Raw genomic sequence first — 11025 nt, forward strand, 5'->3', positions numbered from 1 at the left:
GTATTATCCCCCCTCGTTCCCTCTTTCTTGCTTTTCCTTTTTTTTTCCCCCTCTCTTCGAGGCTCCATCACATTACTCACCGGTTTGAGCATGTCCAATTCCTCTCCATTTCCATGTCTCCGATCGGTTCCATTCCGCTCTTCCTTGGTATCGCTAGGCAGATACCTCCCTCCCCCTGCTCCTGTCTTCCCTCTCCAGTCCTACCCATCCGAACCCAGGCAACAACCCAACCCAACTCCCCCTCAAGACATTGACTCACACCAGTACAACCAAGCCATGCCTGCCTACCACCAGCCAACACAAATCCCAACATCTTCCCCCCTCCCATCCGACCAGTGGGTGAATAGTCTACTTTGTTTGAGGTCCGGACTGCTTGCCTGCGCGCCAGTTCCGTTGCCTGCCCGCGAAAAGCTCAACCCTGTACTCAGCCTGCTCCTGGTTCGATTCCCCGTCGTCGATCGTCCGAGATCGAATGGGTAGGTCGTGTAAAATCTCCTGGCAAGAATTGAAAAGAAAAAGAAAAAGAAAAAGAAAAACAGAAAAAAAACTCGGGTGTGGGCGGAGACATGGGTATAGGGTGGTGGGCGGGATTAATAAAAAAAAAAGAAAGAAAAAATATTACAGAAAAAAAATACAATACAATAAAAAAAGAATCAAAAAAAAAAAAGATAAAGCAGGGATTTTCATAGGCCCACAGGCACCATAAAACGGGCTGAACTTTTTGCCAGTTGGACTTTTTTTATTAACTACCTAATAACTAACTACCTGTTTTGTTGGATACTGCTTTATTTATCGTGACCTGGGTGAGTGAGTGATCATAGCAGTTTCGGGAGTAATTAATCGGCCAAGGTGTTTGTACAGTACTTTCCTGCTTGATGGATGGATGCCTACAGCACAGTCACATCCGCACTCAACGTCAGATCCCTCGAGCTAAAGCCTACGCTGATAGGGATCAGGCGAGAAGCCTTCCCAGTTGCGCCCTTCGAGAGGGTTTCTTCCTAGAGGGCCGCAAACGGGACTGAAATGGTTCATTAAGTGGAAATCAGCGAATGCTAGGTTATACCCATCCCAGCGCGATATAAGACCTTTGCCATAGAACTCCGCGCCAAGAGCTGCGCCTCGCTGGTAGAGAAGCTGTCTGTCCCAGGTGGCTGCAGCTGTCACTCCCGCAGGAAAGACGCTGGCCTCATCAGCAAGATGAATGGCAGCTGGACTGTCAGCCACAGAGACCAGTGAATCCCAATCGCTCGATCGGGGCTACATATCCCAGACAGGCCCCGAGGTTGCCGGTGACGATGCCCGCTTTCTCAGTCAGGTTCAGCTACGTGATGAATTCGTCTGCTTTGGCGGCAGCTAAATTCCATTTGGTGGAGTTGACGGCGGAAGCTATAGATTGTTAACGACATAGAACTGCTGGTTATAGGTGAGGTACGACTGCACGTACGCAGGAGAGCAGGGATCGTAGAGACATTCTGAGCGACGCCTGCAGTTATGAAGCTCAGAATGGACAGGACGGAAGCAGCAAGGAGAAACATGGTGACTGCTACGAGTAATAATTACCTCGTTGGCATTCAACTTGAGATTTTCTCAATTCGGATTTCGTTACCTCTGAGGATGGCAGCATGGCGAGTCTTATACTTATCCTACGACATACTACAATCCCTCCTTTCACTAGCTTACTAGCAGGGCATATAGCACATAATATAAACGGAGACCAAGGTATGCGGCGACATCTCCACCAAGACTGCAGTTCTTTTTTTTTTTCCCTTTCTATCATATTCAGCTGGCTATAACGGATTCCAGTACCGAATAATGACAGGGAAGAAAAATGCTCTGCGGATTATGAGTGGGGAAAGCACCTACTTCTGGCCGGGATTAATTAATAGTGTTTTTTTTTGCTATAGTTAAAGAAAAAAATTAAAACGCGAGGATTCTTGCAAAGCCTAACTTGGCTCGGTTGTCACGAACCCTAATTGGCAAGATTCCCGCGGATCATCCTACAGTACAGTTCATAAAGGACTGACCAACATCATATGAATATTATAATCAGGTCATTTATTTATGCAATTGATTAATTTGGGATTTTGATGGTGAGATTAGATCCGTGATCACTGTTGACGTCAGTAGCTTTTGGTAGTTTAATAGCAATTAATTAAGTAGAGTGTGGCGTAACGTTGTCCCTTTATCTACTCTCTTTTTTTTTTCTTCTTCGGTGATATTCTCCATGAATATGTTTATGTAGCCTTGCATGCTCAAGTGGTGAGGGACGGACTGATAGCCAGTGTGTGGATTTCCTACGTAGCAATGTTCTGCTGAGGCGCTAAGCTTTTTACCCTATGGGGTAAGTAGCTCGGGGAGCCACCGGTAAGAGGGCGAAAAAAAAGTAAAGAAAGGAAAAAGAAAATCTATTACAATAACCATGATCAAGTGGCTTTTTTTTTATTATGGTTATTGTTGCTTCAAAGAATACAGCAGTTTGTGTGAACCAGATTAATCACTGAGCCTTCCACACTCATCTACGAGGGTTCAGCTGGGATCATTACATATCCAATAGCATGGAAGATACCGACACTATTGCACATTTCTGCACATTTACTATGTAGCTGCTATTCATATATACGTCTTCCTGAGTTGTATATGCCGCTCAGTCGAGACTGACCGTGTACTTTCCTCCCTTGAGGCCGGCAACGGTGATACTTGACTGATCGCTCGGAACACTTCTCACCTGTCTCCCACCCGGCCCATTCAGGACTAATCTCTTTTCTGACCCAGTAACAGGCAGAGTCAACGTTCCACTCGTGCCAGGCGGAGTACTAAACTCGCCTTGTAAACCTGTACTATTCGAGCTACGCCAGCTAGCGGAGAACTGTCCCAACGGACTCGTATATCCCGCTGAAATGCTGCTCAACCCTCCCAGCAGAGGCTTGAGCAGCCACGTCTCGCCCGCCCCCGACGTCAGCTGGATGCCCGCGCCGAGGAATGACAGCGTCGACGTCGGCCCCGTCGCCCAGCCGTGCGCATGGCTGACCCGGGCGTCGTTCGCGTACGGCGCATAATGCAGACTCCCGTCCGTCGAGTACCCCTCGATAAAGGTGCTGTTGGTCATGCGTGGATCGTCCAGCATGAAGTCCGCCCACATGAACTCGATAAGCTCGATGGCGCGCTCGGGGTGGCCGGCCAGGTAGTGCGCTTGCACCTCGAAGCCGGACGCAAAGGGCGATACGGTCGCGCCGGCTTCGGGCGCGGGAGCACCGTACGGACGCACCCAGCGTGCTTGCAAGGCAGCACTAATTTCGCTCGCTCGATCGGAGGACACCAGCCCGGAGACGATGGCCCAGGCATTGCCGTCCTGCGGGTGGAGCGACGAGCCGGTCGTGTTGACGTCGTTGTCCCAGAACAAGTTGGCGGACGAGTCCCAGAGGCGGGTGTTGGCGGCCTCCTGGATGCCTTGTGCTGTGGTGGTCCAGTTGCTGACGACGCTGCTGTCGTTGAGAACGGCGGCGAGTTTGAGGCCGAGGTTGAGATTGTAGTAGAGGATTGCATTCGCCTGTGTCTGTCAGACGATGGGATATACAGATGACGGTATATTCTACAGGATACTGACCTCAATGTTATGCCCTCCCATGCCGAATCGCAACCAGTCCGCGCTGCTCGTCACGTTGGCAAGCTTCGAGCTGTCGACAAACTGGAGGATATACGCCATAGCCAGTTTGTACTTCCCCCACACCGACTGCAGATAGGGGACATCCCCCGTAAAGAGGTAGTAGTCGTAGATGTCGTTCAGCGTGTGCAGATGATACGTGAAACTCCAGACGAAGTCGCTCGGGTTGGTGCTCTCAAACGGGATGCTCGAGTACGGCAGTCGACCGTCCGGCAGCTGGATGGCGAGCAGCGAGTCGAGGCCATTCCGGATTGCATCCAGTCGGTTCGTAGATACGAAGATGGATGGGCCCGAGATGACGATGTCGCCGGGCCAGACGAGGCGGTCGCGTTTGGCGCCGTCGACGAGGACGGCCGTTCCATCTGACGAGTGTCAGTGAAAAGAAGGACAAAAGGAATGGCAGGGTGCTGTACTGACTGGCGATGGTATAATTATATGCCCAGCCCGACAGCGGCAGGTTCAATGCGCTGCCAGTCGACGAAAGAATCGAACATAGTTGGTTCGTGTAGGCACCCGCGTACCACACACGGTTCAGCTTCTCGCTGCTGCTGTGGAAGTAGCCCGCGTAGTCTCTGGGATCGGACATCTGGGGCACTGCAGTCCAGTTGACCGTCAGCGTTGACACACTCACGCTGCCGGTAGAATTATGTAGCACGTTCAGATAGCGAAAACCGCCCCGCTGGTGTTGGATGTCTGCTGCATAGGTGCCCGGCCCGGAGACGGCAAACCACAGCGGATCATCGAGGCCTTCGTTCTGCGTGGCGTCGCATTTGTCAGGGCTGATCCAGAGGGAGCTCTCCGTGAAGCTGATGCCGATGTATTCGTCGGAGCCAGACACCGCATCGACCTGGAAACAGACGTTTCCTCCGATGTTTTTCCCAAAGTCCAGCGTGACGGAGGAATTCACGCCGATGAAGACAGCGGAGCTGTTGCTCGCGCTGGTCAAAGCACCAGCTGTAGTCAGAGCAGCAGCATTCCGGACTGTGCCATTGACCTTGTGGATGGTCGGCGCGGTCAGCGTCCGCGAGCTGGGAGCGAGGATATACTCGCTATACGGCACTGCTGACGCAGCTGTTGCCAGAGCAAGAAGGGGCAAGCACCACGACATGGCCAATCTGGTAGCAGTTATCCTGAGAACGTCATCGGAGTAGTCTTTGGAGAGAAAGGACGAAGAAAGGGGCATACCTTGTTCTTTACATACTGCATCGAAACCACCCCCAACTCTGAGGCTGCATCAAGATTATACCGAGGAACACGCAATCACTGCGTGTGCAGCCGACTCATAAAAGTCCATCTCTATTCTCGGGGTAATGTCCACCGAAGAGAAACATTCCTGCGAAGGGCGACGGTGATAGCCTCATTCCCTCGAATCATCGCATCGCCAGATTCCGCGATCGACATGACAATGTGGGGAAGTGCGGAGAAGGCGGGGCCGGAGTATGGGGTAGTTTAATCGTGGTCTGGGGTTAAACGGTTAATACAGTAAATCAGTTTTGAAGCCGATAGAAACTAAGTTCTCCGGAGAAGTACGTTGTTTCCCTGTCGTGACTCGTCAGTCGTCATCTTTAAACCAGATTCGACTTCTCGCAGTCTCCCGTGGAGAAGAAAAGCGTGGCTCTGCCACGGCAATAACCGATTTTGGATTCCGAAAGGCGCTGAAAAAAAAATAAAAAGATCCATGGCAGGAGAGGCGTTAAAACTATACCTAGGTTGTGGCAATTGCAATGGGTCCTTGCGCAGGCACTTGACACTGCACCAGAATTTGCTTAGACTAGACTTAGGGGATAGCAGATAGGGCAGGTGATTATCAGAAAACTTTACACCTATATAAATGATTTCTGCAATGCAGCTTCATTTCGACGCAGCCAGTTAACTCGAATAAAATACATGCCGCCGAGCATGAATATTAGCTTCCCCTCAGGTTTCTCAGGCCTCGCTTCCAGGAGGATGTTATCCATGTGATGCCGTTTATCTAGCATTCTCGTCAAGTGCTTTTTACCCAAGCCTTGGGGCAAGAGACATGGTGCTTTTTGTCATCTGGTGAAACAAGCTGTGTCAGCAGGATACCCGTAACGTGATCGACCAGGCTGACTCTTATTTATGCCATCAGTTTGCTATGTTCGTCATCTCGGATCAATGGGTTGAATCTGAAGGGTGTTTGCACCCCTTGTCTGTTGATAAGGAGGGAGTATCTACAACGTATGAGCGTTAATCGCCATCGTCTGCAATGCTTGTCAACGTGGACGACAGCTCAGTCTCTTCCTACTACCACAGGTACCTTGCTGCTATCCTAATTGATGCCTCGAAATCAATGATGTCCCTAGAAATCTGTATATTGCTCTGTCCTAGTTTTACCATGTAGCTGAGACTTGCTTAGATACATCCCCTATTAGTGGCCAGGACTATAGGTCATGAAATAGTAAACTTTGGTCGTCCTATGACTCCTGGCCCGTTCGAACTGAGATACCTACAAAAGGGTTGCGAGAAACAAGAATCCGTCAGACTTTGCTTGAAATTCAGCGGAAAATAGCTGAGATGGAGGAAAACAGGGTATGAAAGTCCAGTCCAGTTGCAGATTGGAATTCTACCTAGTCAGCATTCCTTAAAAGCCCTAGGAGATATTGGGTCAGACCTGGCAATATTACTATAGGGGATGGATTAGTTGCTTACAGCCCCAACTATGATAGATTAACCTCTAGTTGGGACCTCTAGTGAAAGATTTCGTTTACTGAGTTTCTATAGATTCCTTGGCGCTGTCCCCCGTATTCTCTCTTGCTCTATCTCTCTGTAATGGCGTGGCTAGAGCAGGACTTGGATCCGAAAAGGTATGCCGGCTGGAAGCTCAAGCTTTATCCAGTTATCTGCCATGCATGCAATGGCATTCCAGATTAGGTCCCGCTCCATGTTTCTCAGGGTGTGTATATCAACCCCCTCATGCCCATGTAGATAGTCTTTCTTCTTTGCCTCTCTGCTTGTTAGATAGCTACCAAGTAGAATTGGATTCCTTTTCGTTTTGAGCGGTCACAGCACTCCACCTTTCCCACCCCTTTCCAGGGAACTAGGCTGGCCTGCCTGGCATCCTGAAAAGACCCCAGCTAGATACTGTCCATACAAAGGAGGTGCCTAGGATACCTAGCAGGCAATATGTACCGTACATTACATCCATCCATCCATCCAACACACAGATACAGGATATGCAACATGCAGCTCCTGTAGTCGCCCCCACTGCAGATCTTCTTCCAGTTAGCTTTGGCTGTTGGCGCTAAGGCTTCGAACCAGGGCCATATCCAACAGATCCAGCCATGGTGTTGCTATATTACCTCGACAGATTCCACCCTCATTGGTTGCGCTGACATCCTGTCCGTGAGGTTTCATCCCAATCTTAGCTGGCCCTTGCAAGGATTTCGGCCACAAGACTCCCCGTTGTCCGTTGACATAAATACAGCAGTCGTCTCTAGACAGGGAAGAGGTGTCTTCTCTTCTAAGAATTATTCAGTCCTGATTATCCTAGTGTAGCATCTTCTTGATCGATAGATTTCTTGTCCTTGCTCGGTAATACGATGGATGACCAGCCTCAGCTCGCGTACATCGGCATGGGCCGCATGGGCCAGGTATGTACATCCATCCAAACGACACAATCATTCTAACCTCGAGATAGGCCATGGCAAAAAATCTCGTCGAGAAGGGCAACCTCGACAAGCCCCTTATTCTCTTCAACCGGACCCGAAGTCGAGCCGACGAGACAAGCCAGGAACTGAAGCACGCCACGGCGGCGGACACGATTGCAGACGTCGTCGCTACCGCAGATATCATCTGGTGCTGCCTTCAGAACCAAGAAGCCGTCCTCGAGACATTTGAGAGATCCTGGCCCACGACATCACGGGCAAACACTTCGTCGATTGCTCCTCTGTCCTCCCGCACATCACCGACCAGATCGCCCGGAAAGTGCTCGAGGCGGGCGCTGAGTTCGTCGCCATGCCTGTCTTCGGTGACCCGTCCATGGTCGTTTCGGGGTCCCTGATCTGCGTCCCCGCCGGAGCAGTGTCCTCGGTCGCTCGAATCAAACCATACACCGTGGGCGTGGTCGCGGAAGCGATCGTCGACCTCAGCAGCGAGGCGCCCAGCAAGGCGACGCTGCTGAAGGTCATCGGGAACGTGATTATCCTGACGACCATCGAGACGGTGGCCGAGACGCACGTCTTCGCGGAGAAGACGGGCCTGGGGACGACGCACATGCAGAGCCTGATCATGACGCTCTTCCTCCGCCCGCTGCATGCCATCTACACGCGGAAGATGACCAGCGGGGACTAATTCGCTGCAAAGCCCATGGTGGACGTTGCCATGGCGCGCGACCTGGCGGGTCATGTGTTGGATCTGGCCCGACAGTCCAGCACGTCGCTGGAGTCGTACGAAGTGGCGATAGCGCATCTGGCGGATGCAGAAGCGCATGCCGGGCCTGCGAGTGACATCGCGGTCATCTACGGCGCCGTGAGGGCAAAGAGTGGGCTGCCGTTCAAGAACTGGTGAGAGGAAGTAATAACTTCAGAAGCTAGTATCATTGGTAGTATCTCGAAATACAATGGATCCATGTCCAGGATCACTAACACTTGGGCCCCGCAACATCAACTAGGCTTGTCCCCATCTTGTGAGCAGCCCTGCTAGCCAGTCCGAATAGCGCTGCGTTGTAGCTGTCTGAGACGGGGTTCAAAAAAAAAAAACAAAAACGAATCAATTTCGACTTGGCCGCTCTCTAAGTAAGAGACAACGCTAAGGAAGAACAGAGGGGAAGAAAGACGGGCATGAGGAGGTTGATATACCTGTAATGTTGTGCATTACAGCCGACAAGATAGAGCTAAACAAAATGTGGAATGTGCTATGCGAGTCGGAAGCTTCGAGTCTGGTTCTTATGGCCTGGTAGATCTGGTCATACTTCTCTCCAATCCCACGCCCAGAACATCACCCTGTCGATAATTGGCCATGCACGTCGCATATAGGATGGATGCATGCATGCATGCATGTACGGACAGCCTCTGCTCCCAACGCGCCAGCCCAATCAGGGGAACAAACAGTGACAGTGCCGCATGAAGCCATCTGCACGATTCCAGTTTTGATCCAACAGCGATTCATTACCTGCGAGTCCCTCTCTCGCGGCGGGGAGCGTGCTCTACTTAAAGACCTTCTCCCTTTCTGCCGTCCAGCCCGGAACCAACTTCCATCCTCTCTTCCACATCTCTCAACAGCTTTCTCGCGCTTCTACTGCCCACCATGGAGGAAATCATCGACCAAGTGCAGCGTCTGGCCCATACTGCCGACGATGCGGCTCGCAAAAAGATGGTTGTCGCCCTGCGCGACCTGTCCTACTCGCTCGAGTCGTCCGATGACACGATGGAGAGGATCATGTTCTACGTGCGTGCTCGCTGCATTGGAATGAGAGATGCTGATTGATGGCTGCTCCAGCACCTCCAAATCGCCGCCGTCCGCGTTGGCATTGACCTGAAGCTCTTTGACCGGCTCGCAGCCAGTTCGACCCCGCTCACGGTCGATCAACTGTCGGAGGCGACAGGCGCGCACCCGACCCTGCTAGGTTCGTAAAGTACAATGCATCCATTTCTCGTCTGCTCACTCCGGCTGACGAACGGATGGCCAGGACGGCTGCTGCGGTACTTCTCCTCTCTGGGCACGGTCACGGAGACGGGGAAAGACACCTTTGGCGCAAACAATGTGACCAGGACGCTTGGAGATGCCAACAACCAGGCAGGCGTGCACCATTAGTCAGTCGTCTCTGAGCCGAAGTCCGCCATCGTCAGCTAACATTGTCTAGCTTCGACTTTGTTGGCCCCATCTTCCAGGAACTTCCCGCCTTCCTGCGGAAGACTGGCTTCCAAGACATCACTGACAATACCAAGACGGTCTTCCAGGATGCCTGGAAGACTGACGAGATCGTCTTCCAGTTCTTCCCCAAGCTGCCGGAGCAGTTCAACTACTTCAACCAGCACATGGCAGCGCGCCGCCATGGCATGCCTACCTGGCTCTCCGTCTATCCGGTGGAGAAGCAGGCGCAGGGTTGGAGCCCGGAGGCAGGGCCAATCTTTGTCGATATTGGTGGTGGCATTGGCCATCAGTGTGCTGAGTTCAAGGCCAAATACCCCAATCTGCCTGGCTCCGTCGTTCTGCAGGACCTGCCACACTGCATTGACCATGCCCTGCCTACACCAGGGGTGCAAAACATGGTCTATGACATCTTCAAGCCGCAGCCGATCAAAGGTAAACAGGCCCCTGCTCTCGAGTTCTTCCCACGGTGTTTGATGTGCACCCGCTTACCCCGGTCCAGGGGCCAAATTCTACTATATGCGCTGTGTCCTGCATGACTTCCCGGATGACAAGTGCCAGCTGATCCTGAAGAACATCATCGATGTGCTAGCCCCTGACTCCCTGATACTTATTGATGATATGGTCCTGCCAAACACCGGTGTGTACTGGCAGACCACCCAGATGGATCTCACCATGATGGCGGGACTGGCCGCACGCGAGCGCACCCACGAGCAGTGGACCGCCTTGCTGGACAGCGTCGGGTTGAAGATTGTTGACATCCACGTGTATACGCCGCTGGTGCACGAGAGTGTCATCACCTGCGTTCCCAAATGAGGAAGCTGCTGTTTGGGGGGTATCTGCAACGACGGGGGAACAAATGACGGCGATGACTCAATTGATCTGGGCTGTGGGCTGATTCAGAGGTTGACGGCCTTCCTATGTCTTCGTGTCCTATTCTAGGTTGTTAGTCAGTTAATCTCAATCAGTCAGCATTTTGAACATTCTCATCGGTTCCCGCCTGAGAACTCTCTCTCCTGATGTCTTCTTCAAATGCTGTCCTTATCTTTTCTTTCCCCTGTAGAGCTGCTGTGGGGGACTACATACATATCGATTCTCGCTACCTATCACTAAAATTCCATCAAAAATTTCCCCCCCCCCCCCCCATACCACTCCAAAGTCAGTGGTCACGATATAGATGACTTCTCTTCTCTGAACATGTCGAGTAGCAGAACGGTAGAAAGAGCCGAGAGGCCAGTAGACCGGAGAGGTAGTGAGTGTGTTGGCAACGACGGGGATAGACATGGGAATCATCTCGACCGACCCTGGAAGGATTGGGGCTGGTCGTTACCCTCCCCTCGATCCTGAGGTCGTCTTTTAGCGTTTTCAGGCTGGAAGGTCTAGTCCCTTCACCAACGTAGATAGCGGTTGTTGGCAGGTGGTGTTAACAAGGGTAGTGACAGCGGTGTTGGATTTCCAACTCGATCGTCTCCTCGTTGGGAAGGCACTGCAGCAACCTTTCCTGCCGGCAGTTGAAAGGGTCAGGACGGACCAGG

General features: G+C 51.9%; 5 protein-coding genes across 5 annotated transcripts; 3 read left to right on the plus strand and 2 right to left on the minus strand.

The window, feature by feature from the left end:
• Nucleotides 1-930: 930 nt before the first annotated feature.
• Nucleotides 931-1535, minus strand: VTN77DRAFT_3505 (uncharacterized protein; the record flags this gene model as incomplete). Its single annotated transcript, XM_069419461.1, has 3 exons — nt 931-1180; nt 1326-1386; nt 1445-1535. 3 exons carry the CDS (start codon nt 1533-1535, stop codon nt 931-933), a joined length of 402 nt encoding a protein of 133 aa, XP_069278529.1.
• Nucleotides 1536-2644: 1109 nt separating this feature from the next.
• Nucleotides 2645-4769, minus strand: VTN77DRAFT_3506 (uncharacterized protein; the record flags this gene model as incomplete). Its single annotated transcript, XM_069419462.1, has 3 exons — nt 2645-3547; nt 3605-4023; nt 4079-4769. 3 exons carry the CDS (start codon nt 4767-4769, stop codon nt 2645-2647), a joined length of 2013 nt encoding a protein of 670 aa, XP_069278530.1.
• Nucleotides 4770-7221: 2452 nt separating this feature from the next.
• Nucleotides 7222-7972, plus strand: VTN77DRAFT_3507 (uncharacterized protein; the record flags this gene model as incomplete). The annotated part of the gene is made up of 3 exons (XM_069419463.1): nt 7222-7272; nt 7320-7454; nt 7523-7972. The coding sequence occupies 3 exons, from the start codon at nt 7222-7224 to the stop codon at nt 7970-7972; spliced, it is 636 nt and encodes a 211-aa protein (XP_069278531.1).
• A 30-nt stretch (nt 7973-8002) lies between these two features.
• VTN77DRAFT_3508 (uncharacterized protein) lies at nt 8003-8310 on the plus strand (the record flags this gene model as incomplete). The annotated part of the gene is made up of 2 exons (XM_069419464.1): nt 8003-8184; nt 8292-8310. The coding sequence occupies 2 exons, from the start codon at nt 8003-8005 to the stop codon at nt 8308-8310; spliced, it is 201 nt and encodes a 66-aa protein (XP_069278532.1).
• Nucleotides 8311-8926: 616 nt separating this feature from the next.
• Nucleotides 8927-10306, plus strand: VTN77DRAFT_3509 (uncharacterized protein; the record flags this gene model as incomplete). The annotated part of the gene is made up of 5 exons (XM_069419465.1): nt 8927-9067; nt 9119-9245; nt 9309-9432; nt 9483-9925; nt 9993-10306. The coding sequence occupies 5 exons, from the start codon at nt 8927-8929 to the stop codon at nt 10304-10306; spliced, it is 1149 nt and encodes a 382-aa protein (XP_069278533.1).
• Nucleotides 10307-11025: the final 719 nt, after the last annotated feature.

The sequence above is a fragment of the Rasamsonia byssochlamydoides genome, assembly GCF_041956645.1.
Source record: "Rasamsonia byssochlamydoides strain NRRL 3658 unplaced genomic scaffold VTN77scaffold_24, whole genome shotgun sequence".
Lineage (NCBI taxonomy): Eukaryota > Fungi > Ascomycota > Eurotiomycetes > Eurotiales > Trichocomaceae > Rasamsonia > Rasamsonia byssochlamydoides.